The 20,634-nt window shown below is 37.7% G+C and overlaps 1 protein-coding gene across 1 annotated transcript in view; it reads left to right on the top strand.

The window, feature by feature from the left end:
- The window catches only part of Thsd7a (thrombospondin type 1 domain containing 7A), a 402,496-nt gene that overhangs the window by 369,353 nt on the left and 12,509 nt on the right, over positions 1-20,634 (top strand). Inside the window, exons 17-23 of the mRNA XM_013352455.2 lie at positions 4,243-4,396; positions 7,939-8,083; positions 9,370-9,485; positions 13,070-13,187; positions 13,427-13,572; positions 13,990-14,164; positions 16,031-16,204. Of these exons, the coding sequence (XP_013207909.2) occupies positions 4,243-4,396; positions 7,939-8,083; positions 9,370-9,485; positions 13,070-13,187; positions 13,427-13,572; positions 13,990-14,164; positions 16,031-16,204 (1,028 nt within the window). The remainder of the gene's footprint in view (positions 1-4,242; positions 4,397-7,938; positions 8,084-9,369; positions 9,486-13,069; positions 13,188-13,426; positions 13,573-13,989; positions 14,165-16,030; positions 16,205-20,634) is intronic.

Genomic DNA, 20,634 nt, shown 5'->3' with positions numbered 1-20,634 from the left:
GGCTTACAGATGTGTGCTACAGGACCTACTAATTTTGTCACATGAATGCTGGAAACTGAACCCGGATCCTCGTGCTTATGTGGCAAGCACTTGTCTTACTAAGCCATCTTCCCTACCAGAAAAGCCAAATATAGTCGTAAACACACATTTTCAAATACCCTGCGTTGACTTCCTGCTCTTTTTTTTGTAATCCTGGCTAGCATTTGAATGTTCTCATCTCCTCCAGGAAGCCTTCTCTTCAACCTCTGGCTAGTATTGTCTCTCACTTATTTGAATACAGTTATCATGTGTGATAGGGTAGCTACTGGTCATGTGTGGCTATTTCAATGCCACCTTATACTAGATAAATAAAGTTTTGAATGCATACCTTCAATCACACTATTCATAATTTCATATTCTCAACTGCCACATGTGGGTGTTCTGTTGGACAACAGAAATGTAGAATATTCTTTTCATCACAAAGGGTCTAAAATAATAATAATAAATCCAGAACTAGACATTAGTTTATTCTCATCTATAACTTATCACAAGCTTTGGAATTATTTAATAATGTCTCACAACATATTTCAGTAAAGGTTTTATTTAATTAATGTTAATACCATAAAAATTGTACATATGAAAATTTTGTATAACCTTGTTTCTGATAAAAAAAAATCTGTTTGTCTCAAAAACCCATTTACAATTTCCATGGACCAAAATAAAGTTAGACTAATGATGAGGATGTGAGGAGATAGGAAATGAAAAGGTAAAACTGAGGGTTTTTTTGTCTATAACTCTGTTTCCAAATTAAAATTTTACCCTCCAAACTTAAAAATCATTCCCTTGTGTGTAGAATTTCGGTCAGTTGCTTGTTTTGTTAGTGAAAAATGATTTAAAAAAAAAGAGTATGTTAAAGTTGTCTTGATTTGCATTTCCCTGATCGCTAGGGAAGTTGAGCATGACCTTAGGTGTCTTTTGGCCATTTGAACTTCTTCTGTTGAGAATTCTCTGTTCAGCTCAGTGCCCCATTTTATAATTGGGTTGGCCCTTAATGTCTGTGCTGCTGGGGTTGTACCTAGGAAGCGATCTCCTGTGCCCATCTGTTGTAGGGTACTTCCCACTTTCTCTTCTATCAGGTTCAGTGTGTTCAGACTGATATTGAGGTCTTTAATCCATTTGGATTTGATTTTTGTGCATGGTGATAGATATGGGTCTATTTTCATTCTTCTGCAGATTGACATCCAGTTTTGCCAGCACAATTTGTTGAAGAGGCTCTCTTTTTTCCATTGTATACTTTTAGCTCCTTTATCGAAAATCAGGTGTTCGTAGGTTTGTGGACTTCCCACAGGTCAGGGAACCCTGATGGCTCTTCAAGCTGATGAGGGAGGGGGACTTGATCGGGGGAGGGGGAGGGAAATGGGAGGCGGTGGTGGGGAGGAGGCAGAAATCCTCAATAAATAAATAAATTAAAAAAAAGAGTATGTATTGCACTTTCTGCCAACTGTTATGTACATGATTCTTTTTTCTTTGTAAATAGCTATTTTTCGTGTTTCCAAGCACTTTGGAAACAAAGTACCTTTTCAGATAAATGTATGTGTTGAAGTTGATGCAATAGAGAGAGAGAGGTTAGTATTGATCGTGATCTCTGATCGTGTAATAATGTGCCTGTTTGTCCCTGATTGAGTGGCACAGGGTTCAAACTGTATCCTCTGCTAGTCAGGGTCAGGATGTCCTGCAAATGCGGACTGACATGTCGAGATAGATGAGTCTATAAAAGAACAGGTTTGTATTTACCTATGTTCAATCTTTCTCAGTTAGGATGGAATGGCATATAAGGAAGTGGATAACAGAAGTGGTCCTTTCTAATAAGAATTCCTTTCTCCCCTGCTTCCTTCCTTCTTACCATCTCCCTCCCTCACTCCTTCCCTTCTCTTTTTCTTCTTTTCCATCTTTCTTTTCTTCCCTTCCCCTTGTGCTAGGAATCAAGCCATGATCTCAAAGACGCGAGGCAAAGGAAAGGGCACGCTGTCAATGGCATTTTTGTTTTTGCAATTTTATGCACATAGTGACGATACAAATAAAAAGAGGCCGTTTTAGTTGCTGTTCCTGGAGCAGTTGTGTTCCATCCGTGCAAGGCAATGCATCCTGTATTTCCATGTCTGTAATGAGTCTCTCACCTCCAAAGTGGCCCCGCAGTCTGTGTTTCTAACATACATCAGTCTTCTCAAACAGCTATTATTGCTCGTTAGAATAGAAAGGACAAGGCTAAGAAAGAAGCAAACTTAAAGCTTTTATTTGGGCTTAAGTTTAATTCAAGTATCTATTCTGAATTTTAGATTGAAAAAAAATGTTCATGCCAAATAAAACAAACATCTTGGTAGGTAGAGTTTGTTTCTATTTTGTGGAATGGAAATGTGTTTACAAAATAATAATTTGTCTTAAAACAAATCAAGTTTGTTAAGAGAAGTTATCCCTGAGTAGTAAATTTGCAGTTTATTATTTATTCTGAATTTTGAGTTACTTTTACAATACAAAATTAAGAAAGATAAAAGTCTTTACCAATAAAGTTGTATTGTATAGCTACCTATTAGGGTATCGGACATATCTTCTTAACTTGGATCAATAGGCAATATTACAAGTTAATCCTGTGTGCTGCATCAATATCTGCTAAGACTGTGATCTCAGCATCAATTCCACATTCTGGATGTGGAAATGCTTTGTCTTCAATGTTTTTGCCAGACCACTGTCAAAAGAATATTTTTAGAATGCCACTGAAGATAAACTTTTCCTATATAACTAAAAGCCCTTTAAATAAATTCATAATTTAATGTTTCAACAATTAAATCATCAAATATCTGCTAATTAATTTTGTGAATAATTTTTTGAAAAATCACAGAGATCAGTATTTATAGATTTTTTTAGCTTGCATGTCCAATCAAAATGCTATTATTGACGGTTTTCCAAGTTTTCAAGGTGTCTCACTTAATAGAAACATTTTTCTTAAATTTAGTATCGGCGATTATTAATGAACAATTATTCAGGGCATATTTTTAAAGACACAGTGTCCTTCCTACTAGAAATCTCTGAGCAAAGATGAAATGGCAGGCATATAAGTATGGCATGACTCAGCCAACTTCTGAAACACGGCTCAGGAGGTTTAAGAACCCATCTTCCTCTTAATCTTCCCATAGGCACCTCCCTTCCTGAACCCATTAATTTCATTGACCTTTTCTACATTATAGATCAAAGATCAGTGTTTTCTCTGCCACTATGAAAGTTCACAGAGATTATTAACTAAGGTAAAGGGAATCCACATTAATTAGCTTCTCAAGAGATCAGTAAAGAGGAATTCTTGATTGTCCATAATGAAATAGTATGAACTAATATTTAAATTTTTTCTAATAAAAGCAAAACTAGCAATTAAGAATAAATCATGGTGTAAGATCAAATAACCACACTTTCTGGAGAAGTCATGCCATTCTAATTAGAATTTTCTTCTGGTTTCTGGCTTTCTTTTCAAGTTAGCAGATGAGAACTAAAATTGTCTTTTTAATGGCTTTTAAAACTATTTCTCTTCATTTATTTGTATACACATATGCCACACATGTCTAACACAGCACACACAAACAATCATACAACTACATACACACACACACACGCAAAACCACATACACATACAATCACACAGACACACATGTCATACACTCAATGTCTCTCTCTCACACACACAGAAACACACACACATGTCACATGGCCCATGTAGAGGATAGTTTGCAGGGATTAGTTTTTTTTCTTTCCTAATGACTTCTAGGAACTGAAATCAGTTCTTCAGGTTTGGTTCAGAGTATTCTTGCTGGCAGCTAAAATTAATTTCTAAATGACAAAAACTGATAAATGCCTTATCTTGGAAATGACCTAATGAAGCATTTTGTGTGAATATTGCACTGTACTTAAGCCCCCATCACTTATGAGTCAAGAGTATCTTCTTTCAGAATCTCTTTGGATCATTTTTCAGTTGTTCCTGTCTCACACATCTCACAAATGGGTGTAAAAATATCATTTCCCTTGCAAGGAAACTGGATACCATTTACCAGGGCACTGAAACTATCTTATTAAAGTATTCTGAACATGCATATCAGCATTTTTTTAATCTTAAAGAAGTACTAGCTATGTTTGGTGTCTTAATGAGAACTACCCATCCTGTGTGCTGGCTGTCATTCTAATTGTCCTGGTTTCTTTGCTGGTGTGCATGTTTACTTTCAGATGCATGCAGAATACCGCTGACGGCCCTTCTGAACATGCAGAGGATTACCTGTGCGACCCAGAAGATATGCCCCTGGGCTCAAGAGAATGTAAACTCCCATGCCCTGAAGACTGTGTGATATCTGAGTGGGGGCCGTGGACCCAGTGTGCCTTGGTGAGATTATTAGCATTTGGTTAAATTGTAGTTTGCTTAATTTTTGAAGATTTTTTTTTTAATTATTTAACTCAAAAACCTTTTTTTTTTTAAATATTCATTGTAAAAGCAATGAGTCTTGTTTTAAAAAGCAAGGTGTGCTTTCTTGGCCACTTCCTTGTATGGGTAAGTAATGGAAATTCAGCATTGTCTCTACAACAACTTGCCTTCTTGCCAACCTTTTGCTCCTTTGCTCCTTTCAACTACACTCCTAAACCAGCTTGTGGTGCCTTCAACTGGCCTTACAGATTGCACAGAAGGTTAAAAACTGCAATGGTCCTAAGGATTCCCTGTAGTGAAAGTGAGAGAAGAATGAAATTCTAGCGGAGGGACTTTAGTGGTATCCACTTGATAGCCCTTGCTTCTGGTCAAATCTGCTTAGTTTAAACAGTAGGAACACTCTTTTGCACACGGGGAGTGCTCCAGCAGGCGTGATAACCCCAGGAAGTAAAGGATCCTGAGAAAGATACTGAGCAGGAAGAAGGCTACACATGGTGAGACCTCAAATATTCGAAGATGATTGTTTGTGAACATTTAAAATAGAAACCAAACAATCATAGTTTCTGTTCACTGTGCCTGATGTTAGATTCCCTGTCACTGAGTTCAAAAACAGCCAGTGAGTGCAACAGCATCTATTTTACAATAGAACAGTGTTGTAATAGGATGTGTGACAACTTGAATTTCATCTGTGGAATCTACTGTGAAAATCTCTGAAAATCGTGAGAAGAAAACGATCGCATACCCAAACTGCACCCTCCCTGAACACTTCTTCTTGGAACCACTTCTTGTTAGTGCCTATCTCACAGAAGGGACTGGGAATGTTACTTCCCTTGTAAAGGTAGCTCACCTGTGTGGATCAGTCAGGGTTCTCTACAGGAGCAAGTTACAGAGCTTACCTATTTGGGGAACGAGATTTATCAGGTTTACAGGCTGTGGTCCAGTTAATCCAACAGTGGCTGTCTATCAACTGAGGTCCAAGAATCCAGGAATTGCTCAGTCCAAGAGGCTGACTATCTCAGCTGACCTTCAGCATGTGCCAGAATCCCAAAGCAGGGAACGAGTGGACTTGCTAGCAGGAGCTTGCATGCTTGTAAGCAAGCAGACAGAGTGTCCTTCTTCCAGATCCTTTATATAGGCTGCAAACAGAAGGTGTGGCCCCTATTAAAGGCAGATCTTCGCACCTCAAAAAATATGTATTAAAGCTGTATCTTGCCGGGCGGTGGTGGCGCACGCCTTTAATCCCAGCACTTGGGAGGCAGAGTCAGGTGGATCTCTGTGAGTTCGAGACCAGCCTGGTCTACAAGGGCTAGTTCCAGGACAGGCTCCAAAACCACAGAGAAACCCTGTCTCGAAACCCCCCCCCCCAAAAAAAAAGCTGTATCTTCCCACTTCCAAGATCTGGATTAAAGGTGTATCTTCCCACTTCAAATGATATAATTAAGAAAAAAAAAATCCTCACAGATGTGCCCAGTCATTTGGGTTTTAGTTCATTCCAGATGTAGTTAAATTGGCAACAAGAACAGCTATCACATCCTGATTTTTATACATAGTCTGTGCTTTCCGACTCCTACGAAGCCAAGTGAGTTCACATCAGACAGAACTCTAGATTTCAATAGCAGTGGGGGCCTTAGACCCAACCAGAGGAAGAAAATCACTTGAAACAATGTGCAGAAAAGTTAGTGTCTTATTTAGCGTTCTATCGCCTGATGAAACATCATGACCAAAAGTGTCTTGGGGAGGGAAGCGTTTATTGTATTCCCATTTCCATATATCTGTATTAAAAGCAGTGATGACAGGCACTCATGAAGGACAGGAACCTGAAAACAGGAACTGATACCGAAGTCAGTGGCTTGCTCCCTCCTACTTGCTCATACTGCTTTCTTGTAGCACCCAGGAGTACAAGCCCAGATTTCCACCACCCACAATGGGATGGGCCTTCCAATGTTAATCATTAATTAAGGAAAAAACTCTACCAGCTTGCCTACATCCCACTTTTATGGAAGCAATGTCTTAATTGGGGTTTCCTCCTCTCAGATGACACTAGCCTGTGTCAAATTGACATAAAACTACCCAGCACAGTTATCTTAGCCCTGCACAGCTGCAAAAAACAATGTGAAAAAAGCTGGAAAGATACACCTAGTATTAAATTGCTCAAATTACAGTAAAGGGCCACTTCAGGCAAGTTCATAGTCTGTGTTTTCCAAGGAGATTTGCCTTTTTAATCTCTGTGCTAATGTGGTTAAAATGCCAACTGGAAACCAATTGACTGTTTAGAAACAAACAGATCCAATATATGAATTGAACAGGTATTGAAATAAGGGTGAAGACTCCAGCCTTGATGAGAGTCTGCAAATGAATTCCCGTTTTAATTCTGCAGTGAATTGTATACTACAGTGTCTGATTCTATTTTCAATGATGGAATTCTTAACATCAGAGATTGTGTTAAAAGAATATTCAGCTTGTATAAAGAGGCTGTTGAACTTGGGCTGTTTCTTAAATCCCTTAGCAGGAGTAATAGGAACCACCAAACAGGAAATATGTCCATCTGGGTTCTGTTTTAAATATCCGTAAGTAACCATCTTAGAGAAATATTGAGTTCTACCATGTGTAACAAGAAAGAGTTAATGAAGCATGCTTTGTTTTCTTGAGCATTTGCCAAAAGAAATTTTGAAATGAGATGAAAATTCAGCTAGCTGAATAGGTGTGCCTTTTGGAAGGGTACAAATATGTTACTTTGTTTCATCCAAGACATTCAAAAATAAATACAAAGCGTTTACTGTGTGCAAAGAACTGTTGTGTTCAAAGAATATAGAGAAGAGAAGACAGAAATTTTTTCAATGTGCTAACACTGAAGATGGTAGCAGGACCTTTATATGACTTGCATTCTCTAAATACAAAAAGTGTTGCTTCAGTGACATGATCAAAATATAGTGAGATCAAAGAACAGGGCAATAACTACTTAAAGCCTAAGAAATCCAAAATTGTTCCTTTCTACTCTTAGAAGGCACATGTTTTCAGAAAGCTGCACCAGGAAGAAAATAGCCAGCCACGCTATAAATGCTAAATTGATTATATGAATGTATGCATTAAGAAAATAAAAGTCATAATACCTAGAGAATTATGTGAAGTCACCATTAAATTGGTTTATGTCAATTAACACACATCACATGGGTGCAAATATGCATACACACATATACACTTTTATACATATACCTTAAATCATTATAACATATGGGATTAACATTCTTTGTTGCTAAATATGGCCATATGAATGTGTTTATATAGCTATGAGGTAATGACTTAAGCATATTCTAGCTAGGATGAGACATCAGACTCTTAGTCAACACTTAACATTTTACATATGAAAACTCTGAAACATAATGAAGTTTACTGACTTGTTCAAATTAGTCAATGAATTAAGTGCTCTACTGCCACCCCCAGTAACATGCTAACTTTTGTAGGCTGAGTTTATCTTTCTGAAAAATGATATTGTTCTTTGTAAGCCTTGCAATCCAAGTGGTTCCCGGCAAAGGTCAGCTGAGCCTATCAGACAGCCTGCTGATGAAGGACGAGTCTGCCCTGATGCTGTGGAGAAGGAGCCCTGTAGTCTGAACAAAAACTGCTACCACTATGACTACAATGTCACAGGTAAGCACGTCATCTTGTCTTCACAGAGTCTGGGGTACAGTCCCATGTAAAGCTGCTCCAGGCAGTCTCATCTGCCTAGGCCAGCTACGCTGTGTGCCATTTGAAGACACAGCCTACACTCTGAGAAATAACAACATGAAGAAATAGTTAGCTGGTTTATATTTTGGTAAACATCAAAATATAGAGAATGCAAGTATCACAAAGACTAAATTTTCATAGTAGGTGGTAAATATTAAAGACAATCCTTAAAACCTTCTCCCACTTTGGAAGGGTACAAATATGTTTTCTTTTTTAGCAGATGTTTGATACTTAACAACATCAACATAAATAATTGTTGTGGTACAGGGACATTTATGAACAACATTCACATGATGTAAAATTCTGTAATCTTAAAAATTAATGTTCAAAAAAGTAGACTTGTAATAAATTGCATTTGTTTCATTAATTTTATTTAATACTATCAAAGCATACACATCAAAACAATTTCATTTGTTCCTTTGGTTTGGTACAGCATCAAAGCTAACTTGGATGTTCCCCAAGTGAATTCCACAATGAAATAAGCTCAAGAAATTGAAAAAAGAAACAACAGTCACATTGGCTTCTGTCTCTTTAGTTTTCCCTATGATTTGTTTTGATGACACAAAGGAAATCAAAGTTGTCTAGGTTATGTAGTTCTAGCGTAGAGAAAGATGGAAGAACGATTTTCACAAAAGATACAAATAAGGGAGTTTAATAAATATGCTGAAGTTATTTACAAAATAAATGAGTTTGCGTTTTTTGAAACATCCTACTTACAGAAATAAATGAAGTACATTATGAAACTAGAACTACATAGAGTACTAATATATATATAACTATGTCGTTACCTATACATAGCATATATGCATACTCTGTATAGTTATATCAATTAAAACTATGCTGACTTTGCTGAAAGAGACATAATAGTAAATTTTTAAGTTCTACTGTTCTTAAAAAAATGTTTTGAAATGATGTTGATCAATAGAGCAAAGCCGTTTTTACAATATCACTCAATAGCTAGCTGTCAAGATTATCAAGTAAGCAGACATCTGCCTTAAAGAATAATCCCCACTGCTATGTGCAACCGCAGCAATTCCATTGACTCCTAATATGTTCAATGCTGGGACCCATATGCTCTGCATGTGGGGTGATGGATTGTGTGGCTTAGGAAGCAGTTGTGAATTAGGTATGGGATTCGGGTCATCAGAGCTTCGTCGGAAAATCTGCTCGTGCATCGCCTCCTGTTCTGATGGGCGTTTTCTGTTCAGACTGGAGCACATGTCAGCTGAGTGAAAAGGCGGTTTGTGGAAACGGCATTAAAACAAGGATGCTGGACTGTGTTCGAAGTGATGGCAAGTCCGTTGACCTGAAATATTGTGAAGAGGTGGGTGAGTGCTGTGATTATTTTTGCAGGAAATTCTTCCCTAATGGTTCAGATTCACATGGAGCCTAGTGACAAGTGCGCCACACAGTGCACGGCCAACAGCTGTTTTCACAGACTGTTTAGTGCCTCTCGAAAAGAGACAGCATCCACACTACTCCTTTCCACAAATAATTTCCTGTATTCTTTTCAGCTTGGAGCTCAAAGGTATGCTAATTAGGCCATTCTGGAAGAAATGCTTAGGAAACAATAAGCAATCAAGGTGAATAAAGGCAATAAATCTTAATCAGACCACTCATCATCTTTTGTAATTTCATGTGAATTGGGTGCAGAGCTTGGACACCTGCCAAGAGCCGTCATTTATTCTTTCTGTTGCTAAACATTGATCACACGCAGCTTCAGAGCAGATTTCGATATTAATATCTGCTACCCAGCTGCGAGAATCTACGTACTTAGGTCATGAAGAAAGCCTAACGTTCAAGCAAAGGAATGAAGTCTGTCACCGTTATATCTAAGGCTGAGAAAAAACTGTGGTTTATAGTTAACCGTTGAATGAAAGTAATATCATCCCTCTTAGCTATAACCTTATGAGCAGTAGAGAAACATGTAACTGACATTTCTTTTCATAAAGCTGCACCTTTCAGTGAGTTTTGTCTGAGTTCCAAACCACAATGGCAATGATATTCCTGTTGTTTAGCTCCCTGTGCTTCTGCAATCCACAAGGTCATTTTCAGACTAAGTGCTTCAGTAGATCTGAAACAGAATCGTGTGAACTCTGAAGGGAAAGCCATCAGCAGAACTATTTGAATCCACTTAGTGCCATTGTCCAAACCTTAACTTCCTTACATCTCTGTCTATAGGGGAGACTTTCAGATACTCTAAAAACATCAAGTTGTTTAGTTAATAAATGCCTACAACTAAAACCATGGGCCATGAGTCAACCTATTCACATGTTATGTCAAAGTAAGTTAAATATGAGTTTTTAAACTAATACCATTTAAGCAAAATAACCAACAATAAATAGCACTTTTGTGAGTGGAGATTATTATAACAACCACAACCTTCCCAGAGAGTGGTCTGTGATCAAACACAAGCTGCTGGTGAGTGCCAGTGCAGGCGAAGTCCCCTCCTTACAAGAACATGAAATGAGACCTCTATGAAAGGTGAGCCCAACGCATTCAAGACTATCTTAAACTACTTCATGTAATATGAAGTCTGCAGCGACAATGCAGGTTCAAATCCAAACATCCTGGCAAATACTGTCTTTAGGGAAACCTGAGCTAGTCAGGTGGGAATTAAACAGCACACACACCATTTTATACATCCCTGGGAGTCCAGCTGGCTCTGCAAACTGTGCTATCTTTGTAAACAATGGTCAGACCACCTACCTACCAACCCCTGTGCAAACCCTGCATTACATTCCGCAGTGGTAGGTAACTCCTGCTGCTTCCTTAATAGGCACAAAGAAATGTGCCATTACTGCCCAACAAAGAGGAAAGTTAGGGTTAAATTCACTTGTGTTTACGTAGTGCATTTTCCCCTTTGGTGGTTTTGACTTTTTTTTTTAACTCATTTGATACCTAGTCATTGTGTCTCATTTTCTTTTCTTTAAAACCTAAATAGATTATTAAAATTTACTTAGAAACATGTTTACATGAATAGATGTATTGATTTGGGCAGATGATATACTTGGATGGAGATAGATAGATAGATAGATAGATAGATAGATAGATAGATAGATGATAGATAGGCATATAGATAGGCAGATAGATAGATAGATAGATAGATAGATAGATAGATAGATAGATAGATAGATAGATAGATAGATATAGACAAACACACAAGCACAGGGAAAAAGATGATTGAAGGACAGAGGAACAAAGAGAGTAAAAAGATGAAATAAATATCACGAGAAAGAAACAGAGTTTAAAAGTGTAATTAATGGATAGCCAAAACGCTGTCTAATGTAGTAAGTTAGTAACAGATGATTCTATGTTAAACACTCCCTCCTGAAACTACAGCATATCATTAATATTTCACATTACATTCACTATATCACCCCAAGATTTATCTCTTCACCCTCATGTAGTTTTTAAAAATCGTTATGAGACTTTAATTTAATTCACTCATTCATTCATTCATTTTCGGTGCAGGAGACTAAATTCAGAGCCTTCAGGATAGTAGCCCTATGCTCTGTCACTGAGCTACACTCCAGCTCCCAAATTGGTCTATGGTTTTGTTTTGTTTTTTTCAGTACATTCTATCTTTGGTTTTAAGTGGCAGTTTGTCTTTAAAGCCATTTGGTTAATCAGCTTAATGTGTCTACATAAAAGATAAATAACACCAAGAAGATAAAATTATAGGTCTGTATTTTGGCGATATTTTGAGTTTTGAAATGTTACAAAGCCGTTTCATCTATACTCCTTTATTTTTCACTTAGGAACTTTCAACTAATTTTTAGATTAATTCTATTTTTTCATTACTTATGGAAAAAGTTATGTGTGGGGATAGGTATGGATCTATTTGCATTCTTCTACATGTTGACATCCAGTTATGACAGCACCATTCGTTGAAGATGCTTTCTTTTTTTTCTATTGTATAATTTTAGCTTCTTTCTCAAAAATCGGGTGTTCAAAGCTGTGTAGATTAATATCCGGATCTTTAATTCAATTACATTGGCCAACCTGTCTGTTTTTATGCCAATACCAAGCTGTCTTTATTACTGTAGCTCTATAATAGAGCTTGATGTTGGGGATAGTGATGCCTCTGAAAGCTCCTTTATTATACAGGGTTGTTTTGGCTATCCTGGGTCTTTCATTTTTCCATATGAAGTTGAGTATTGTTCTTTCAAGATCTGTGAAGAATTGTGTTAGGATTTTTATGGGGATTGCATTGTGTCTGTAGATTGCTTTTGGTAGGATTACCATTTTTATTATATTGATCCTACCTATCCAAGAACATGGGAGATCTTTCCATAATCTGATACCTTCATCAATTTCTTTCTTCAAAGACTTAAAGTTCTTGTTGAACAGGTCTTTCACTTCTTTTGTTAGTGTTACCCCAAGATATTTTATGTTATTTGTGGCTATTGTGAATGTTGAGGTTTCTCTGATTTCTTTCTCGGCTTTTTTATCATTTATATATATAGGAGGGCTACTGATTTTTTTTTTGAGTTGATCTTGTATCCTGTCACATTACCGAAGGGGTTTATCAACTGTAGGAGTTCCCTGGGAAAATGTTAGACAGTACATAGCTAGTTGTATAGAATCAGTATGCCCCTGAATTCACTTTCTGTCCTTGGCTCTTACTTTTTTTGGTTGACTGTAATCGTAATATTTAGGAACATTGTCTTTCTGGTGACTTTCCCCTATGCCAGGCAGCTACCTTTGCTCCTTTTCTCTCATCCCCTCCGCCTTTCTCCAGTCTCCTCTTCTTCTCTCTTGTCTCCACGTCTCCACTGCTCTCTATGCTCTCTTCTGTTCTTTCCTCTTCCACTTTTTTCCTCTCTTGTCATTCCTTTCTCCACTGACAGCTCTCAAGGTCCTGTCTCCCGGCCTATACAAACATATCTATCTCTGCTCTTTCAGCTTGGCCTGGAGAAGAACTGGCAAATGAACACATCCTGCATGGTGGAATGCCCTTTGAACTGTCAGCTTTCGGACTGGTCGCCTTGGTCAGAATGCTCTCAATCATGTGGACTCACAGGTTGGTTTGTAATGCAATTAACATTAGGCTAGTGATCAAGCCACACAAAAGAAAATATCTCTGTTGCTCTAAATGATATCAACTGAGCTACAGAAAGGTATCTTCCTTGTAAAAAACAGGTAAGACTCTCTGAGGTCCCCTCAAGGAAGATACATATGATACCATCTCCCAATAATATATCCATCTACTTGTACAATTATGATGACACACTGAAGTTGTATCATTTTATATTTTTAAAGGAAAAATGTTTAGAAGACGAACAGTGACCCAGCCCTTTCAAGGTGATGGGAGACCTTGCCCTTCCCTCATGGAACAGTCCAAGCCTTGCCCAGTGAAACCATGCTATTGTTGGCAGTATGGCCAGTGGTCTCCGTGCCAAGTTCAGGTATCAAATCTCAGGAAGCTATGTGGATGCCAGCATTCTTCATCTGCTAAGTCTTGGTTCTAGAATTATTTTGAATTAAAGATGATCGGTTCCCTCATAAACATTTTAGTGGTTTTGCAAATACTCAGTCCTTTAATTAGTTTTAATAGCAAGCACCCCCTGTCCTGTACTTTTAAAATCATTTGGAGACTGATTCATTTTAATGAAAATTTATTTGCCTGTCTTTGTCTAGGAAGCAAATAAATTGTTCCATGTATGCTTTATAGCTTGTGCCCTATAAGACTTCTTCCCAGGGGTTTGCAATGCTTCTTTAGCTATTCATAAATCAAATCGGTGATGCAAAAATGACTACAAGCCGTGAGCTCTCTAATGAATTATTTTTCTTTTTCTAATTAGCTGTTTCTCCCTCCATTCCAGGATGCCCAGTGTGGAGAAGGAACCAGGACACGGAATATTTCTTGTGTGGTGACTGATGGCTCAACTGATGATTTCAGCAAAGCGGTGGATGAAGAATTCTGCGCTGACATTGAGCTCGTCGTAGATGGTAATAAGCAGATAGTTCTGGAGGAAACCTGCACCCAGCCCTGTCCAGGTAATAACAGAACACAATTCATATTTTAGACACATCATCCTAGTAACAGAGTCAAGAAGAGGTTATGTATATAGTCCAAATGAAGAACATCAACAATCTTATTCAGTAATACCTGTACTAACTCTGTGAGTCAGGGAACCACTGCATTGCTGCAGGGAATGGGGTCTCTAAGATCCTGAGCTGTATCCCCAACCCTCTGTTGTATATCTTGAAAGCTAGACAAATTTGACACAGTCAGCTTTAAAGAGTAGAATATGAACGTATAACTTTACCTAAGTGACAAGAAACTGAGTGAAACTTTCATCTCTCTCTTTTGTATGAGTAGGCTTAATCTCTATATGTATCTTTATTTGATATTGACATGGAGTGCAGAGAAACCCACTAACTCTATTCTGCTGCGGTCCATTCATTACCTAATCATCATCTTGACATATCCATGTCAAGATTTAATAGCAATATGAGAGCAGAACGCTCCTAGTGCTAAACACACTTGTATACTTTCACTAACCCCATTGGGGTAATAAATTTACGCCACACCCTTCAAAGATGAAAAATGTTTTTCCTAATTCATATTCTAATCTTTATTCTATTTTATTTTTACCCACACCAGGTTTTCCTGGTAAACACTGGGTAACCCAAAATGTGACATCTCAGACATGCAATCATTCCTACAATTTTCATAAATTCCTTTGCTAGTTGCTTTTTTTCTTGGCATTTTCAAAATGTGCTAGATTTTTAATAAGATTTTCTTAATTTCTTGGGAATGTCATCCAATATATTTTAATCATATTACCCCTTCCGCACAACTGCTCCCAGATCTACCACCACCACCTCTCTCTGAACCCACTCTGCTTCTATTCTCTCTCTCTCTCTCCCTCTCATGCTCAGTCCCCTCACTCTCTTTCTCCCTATCCTCCTCTGTTTATATCTCAACTCCACCCTTCTCTCCCTCTCTCCTTGCCTGTTCTCAAAATCGTAAAAGATGTTGGATACATGGATCCATCATGTAATTCTATTCTTATGCATATGCTCAAGAAAATCACACATATAACACATATGTTCAGCACAAGCTTCTACTTCAATAGTCACAAGAGTTTCAAATTAGAACATTTAAATGCACAAGAGATCGTACAAATGTGACTGAGTGGAAAATGGCAAATGTAAAAAAGTATATATGGTATGTAGGATATGATTTCAAGAATAACATGGTTGGGGATTTCTGAGGTTCTGGGAATGGTCTGTTCTTGATTAGATGTTGATTGCATAGATATATAATCAGACTGTGGAAACTTGCTGTGCATTTATGGTACTTGGCATTTTGCAGGTACTATGTATTTTCTCCAAAGGGGGTGTAGTTGATTGGAGATGTAGACTAGAAGAAACTGCCAGTTTAATTTCCACTGTGTCAACTTCTCAGCAGCTTGCCTCGGCTAGATGCATCTGGGAAGAAAGAAAATATTATTTAATCACTGATTATTGCACCTTGAACTTAAAGCTCACCCAAATTTATGAATATCTAGAGGCAAGTTCTATGTATTATTAGGTTGTATAGCTCCTTTGACAATAGTAACAAACATCATGTTAGGTTTTAGACAAGTATTATCCATCTTTTAGGAAATTACCATGATGGGAAAACTCCTTCAGGTCATAGCTTATGTTTTATAACATTAAGTCACACAGAGATCACCCCATCTCTCCAAATAGCATATTGATTACATATAAAATGATGTTTATTGTATATTCAAATATCATAAATGTCATTTATAATTAGCATACTTACAAACATGGCCTAGCACAGTTGGAATCAAAATAAGTATCTGCAACACTGTTCCCTGGGGTTATAAATTACCAACCTGTTTCTTACAGGTGACTGTTATTTGAATGACTGGTCTTCATGGAGTCTGTGTCAGCTGACCTGTGTGAACGGTGAGGATCTTGGTTTTGGTGGAATACAGGTCCGATCCAGAGCTGTGATTATACAGGAACTGGAAAATCAACATCTATGCCCAGAGCAGATGTTAGAAACCAAGTCATGTGATGGTGAGTGCTTCAATTCATGAATTCTATTCATTTGAGAATTAAATTACAAGTAATATTCCTAGGGCCCAAGAATGTGCTTCAATAGGTAAAGTGCTTGCCACGCAAGTATGAAGATGTGAGTATGAATCCTCAAAGATTGGAGGCAGAAACAGAAGAATCTCCAATAGCTTGAGAGTTACCTAGCCTAGTATATTCAACAGCAACAAAAGACAGATTCTGTGTGGATGACCAACAACCAAGATGGTACTACAGTGTTCAGATACTTGCCTCTAGGCTCTATTTGCACACACACACACACATACACACACACACATCACAGAGGGGGATATTCTGATTTAAAATGTGGAATGTTCTAAAAATATTTCCTAGTTTTAGAAATTACAGAAACCTAAGATAATTAGGAAAAACTGATTATATATTAATAAAATCTGTGATCAAACACAAAGCTAGTATTTTTCATTTGTGTAACAAATGAAAACAAATTGCAAAATTAAACACTACAAAACCATAGCAAAATTAGACCCTTTAACATAGTCTGAGAAGCTAATAAATCAATTCATTGGTAAGAAGTAGCAATTTTAAATTCACAATAATTGGACATAGAGCATTATATGAATACATGTTCAGGTGTCTATGTATGGATTGCATATACAGAAGCAGTCCTTCAATATTTGCAGGACACTCAGTAACAGTCGGTATCCAGACCCTCAGTGCATTACAATGTTATAGTTTGGACTATGGCGACATCTTGATAACAACAAAAGACTGTATCTGGTGGAGAATGTAAGGCTCAAATTCTTAGATTTTGTTCTATAATGTTTAAGATATGTGACTCCAGAGTGACATCCACTAGAGCAGGTTCCAACCAGTGACCTCTGCAGGAGCAGGTACAGGAAGCAACCTCCACAGAAGCAGGTATGTGGGAGCAACAGCTGAGAGAAAAGGCCTGAGCCAGAGGTTTTTCAGGTGCCAACCCATGTCAGGGACCTCCATGGGAGCAGGGCTGTGAGCAGGGCTGTGAACAGGGCTGAGCCAGGCACATCCACGCAAGTAGGCACCAGCAAGCAACCTCCTCAGGAGAAGGTTCGAGGGAGCGACCACAAAGAGAGCAAGCCCAAGCCAAAGAATTCTGTGACACCAGGCCCAGCCAAGGGAACACGCTTAAGACAGCAACCTCTTCCAGGGTAAGCCTGAGCAAGCAACCTCCACAGGAGCAAGTACAAGAGAGCAACCACCAAGAGATCAGGGCAGGGACAGAGACCTCCTTGGAACCAGGTCCAAGCCATGGACATCTGCAAGATCCAGCCTTAGCCAGCGACCTCAGCAGGGGCAAGCCCAAACAAGCATCCTCCATGTGAGCAGGCCCAAATCACCCCCAGGATTGCACAACCTGCCAGGAGTGTCTAATGGAAACACCAAGTGACCTCTGAGGTGACTGGTACCATGACCCTGACTGAACTACGAGGGGCAACCATCCAAGCCTTGGATCCACTGGCACCTGGAAGATTGATCCCCAGAGGCACAGCCCCAACTACATCAATCAGAGGGAAAGATGGGTAGACAAGGTAAGAACACTCAACACCACAAAGCACAACATGACACCAACAAAAACTAGTGAAACTAAAATAGCAAGACTTTAACAGCCCAATATAGATGAAGCAGAAGAAAATGACCTAAATAATAACTTTAGGAGAATGCTTAAGGCCCTTAAAGAGGAAATTTAAAAATCCCTCAAAGAAAGGGAAGAAAAGAGAAAAATTGGAAGAAATCAACAAATTCTTTGAAGTAAACCAAGAAAAAGCAATCAAGCAGATAATAGAAACAATTCAAGACATGAAAACTGAAATAGAAACAATAAGGAAAACACAAACTGAGGGAATTCTGGAAAGAGAAAATATGGGAAAACAATCAGAAACCACAACTGCAAGCATAAACAGCAGAATACAAGAGATGGAAGAGAGAATCTCAAGCGCTGAAGATACAATAGAGGAAATAGACTCATCAGTCAAAGGAAACATTAAATCTATCAAAGGCTTAACACAAGCACAAAATATCCAGGATATATGGGGCACCATGAAAAGACCAAACCTAAGAATAATAGGGATAGGAAAAGGAGAAATCTAACTCAAAAGTACAGGAAATATATTCAATAAAATCATAGAAGAAAACTTTCCCAACCTAAAGAAAGATATGCCTATGACGATACAAGAAGTTTACAGAACACCAAATAGAATGGGTAAAAAAAAGTCCCTTGTCACATAATAATCAAAACACTAAACATACAGAATAAATAAAGAATATTAAGAGCTGCAAAAGAGAAAGGCCAAGTAACATATGAAGGAGGACCTATCAGGATTACACCTGACTTCTCAATGGAAACAATGAAAGCCAGAAGGTCCTGGTCAAGCGTTATGCAGACATTAAGAGATCTTGGATGCCAGCCCAGACTACTATACCCAACAAAACTTTCAATCACCATAAATGGACAAAACAAGATATTCTATGACAGAACCATATTCAACCAACACTTAGCCACAAACCCAGCCCTATACAAAATACTAGAAGGAAAACTCTAACTCAAGGAAGTTGACTACATCCACAAAAACACCGACAATAGGTGATCTTACTACAGCAAATCCCAAAGAAGGGAAAAACACACACAATGACATCACCAACAATGAAAACTAAAATAACAGGAACTAGAAATGACTGCTCATTAATATCCCTTAATATTAATGAATTCAACTAACCTATAAAAAGACACAGGCCAGCAGACTGGATAATAAAAAAGAATCCATCCTTCTGCTGCATACAAGAAACATACCTCAACCCCAAAGAGTTTACTGCCTCAGAGTAAATGGTTGGTAAAAAATTTTTCAATCAAACGGACCTAAGAAACAAAAAGGTGTAGCTATCCTCATATCTAAGAAAATAGACTTAAAACCAAAATCAATCAAAAGAGACAAAGAAGGACATTTTATACTCGTCACAGGAAAAATCCATCAAGAGGAAATGTCAATACTGAACAACTATGCACCAAATACAAGGGCACCCTCATAAGTAAAAGAAACACAACTAAATTTAAATCTCATATTAGACCCTAGACACTAATAGTGGGAAACTTCAACACCCCACTCTCACCACTGGACAGGTCTATCAGACAGAAACTTAACAGAGAAATAAGAGAACTAACAGATATTATGACTCAAATGGACTTAACAGATATCTACAGAACATTTCATCCAAACATAAAATAACATATTTTTTTTCTCAGCACCTCATGGAACCTTCTCAAAAATGACTACATACTAAGTAACAAAACAAACCTCAATAGATGCAAAAATCACTATAACCCCATGTATCTTATGAATCAATATGGCTTAGAATTCAAAAGCAATACCAATTTCAGAACCCCACAAACACATGGAAATTAAACAATGCTCACCTGAATCACCAATGGGTCAAGAAGGAAATAAGAAAGAAATTAAAGACTTCCTAAAATTCAATGAAAATGACCACACAAAATATCCAAATTTATGGGGAACAATGAAAGCATTGTTAAGAGGAAATTTCGTAGCACTACATGCCTACATGAAGATGCAGGAAAAATCCCACACTAGTTAGCTAACAGAACACCTGAAAACTCTAGAACATAAAGAAACAAACTCACTCAGAAGGGCTAGATGGCAGAAAATAATCAACGTAAGAGCTGAAATCAACAAAATAGAAACAAAGAAAACAATACAAAGATTAAATGAGACAAAGAATAGCTTCTTCGAGAAAATCAACAAAATAGACAGAACTTTATCCAAGCCAACCAAAAGGCAAGGAGAGAGTATCCAAATTAACAAAATCAGAAATGAAAAGGGGGACATACAACAGATATGAAGGACATTCAGAGAATCATCAGGTCATATTTTGAAAATTTATACTCCACACAATTGGAAAACTTAAACAACTTTCTGCATAAATATCATTTATCAAAGTTAAATTAAGACCAGATAAGCAAACTAAGTAGACCTATAACTGCTAAAGAAATAGAAACAGTCATCAAAAGTCTCCTAACCCAAAGAAGCCCAGGACCAGATGGTTTCAGAACAGAATTCTACAAGATTTTTAAAGAACTCCTCAAATTTTTTCTACACAATAGAAACAGAAAGAACATTCCCAAACTCTTTTTACGAGACTATAATTAACCTGATACCCAAACCACACAAAAACATTACTAAGAAAGAGAATTACAGACTAATACCACTCATGAACATTGATGCAAAAATACACAATAAAATACTGACAGAATCCAAGAACACACCAGAAAAATTATCCACTATGACCAAGTAGGCTTCATCCAAGAGTAGCAGAGATGTTTCAAAATATAAAAATCTGTCAATGTAATCCACCATTCACAAACTGAATTTTAAAAACCTCAT

This window comes from Microtus ochrogaster, linkage group LG10 (genome assembly GCF_000317375.1).
Source record: "Microtus ochrogaster isolate Prairie Vole_2 linkage group LG10, MicOch1.0, whole genome shotgun sequence".
NCBI lineage: Eukaryota > Metazoa > Chordata > Mammalia > Rodentia > Cricetidae > Microtus > Microtus ochrogaster.
The sequence above is the reverse complement of the archived record's forward strand: the minus strand, read 5'-3'. Positions and strand labels throughout refer to the sequence as shown.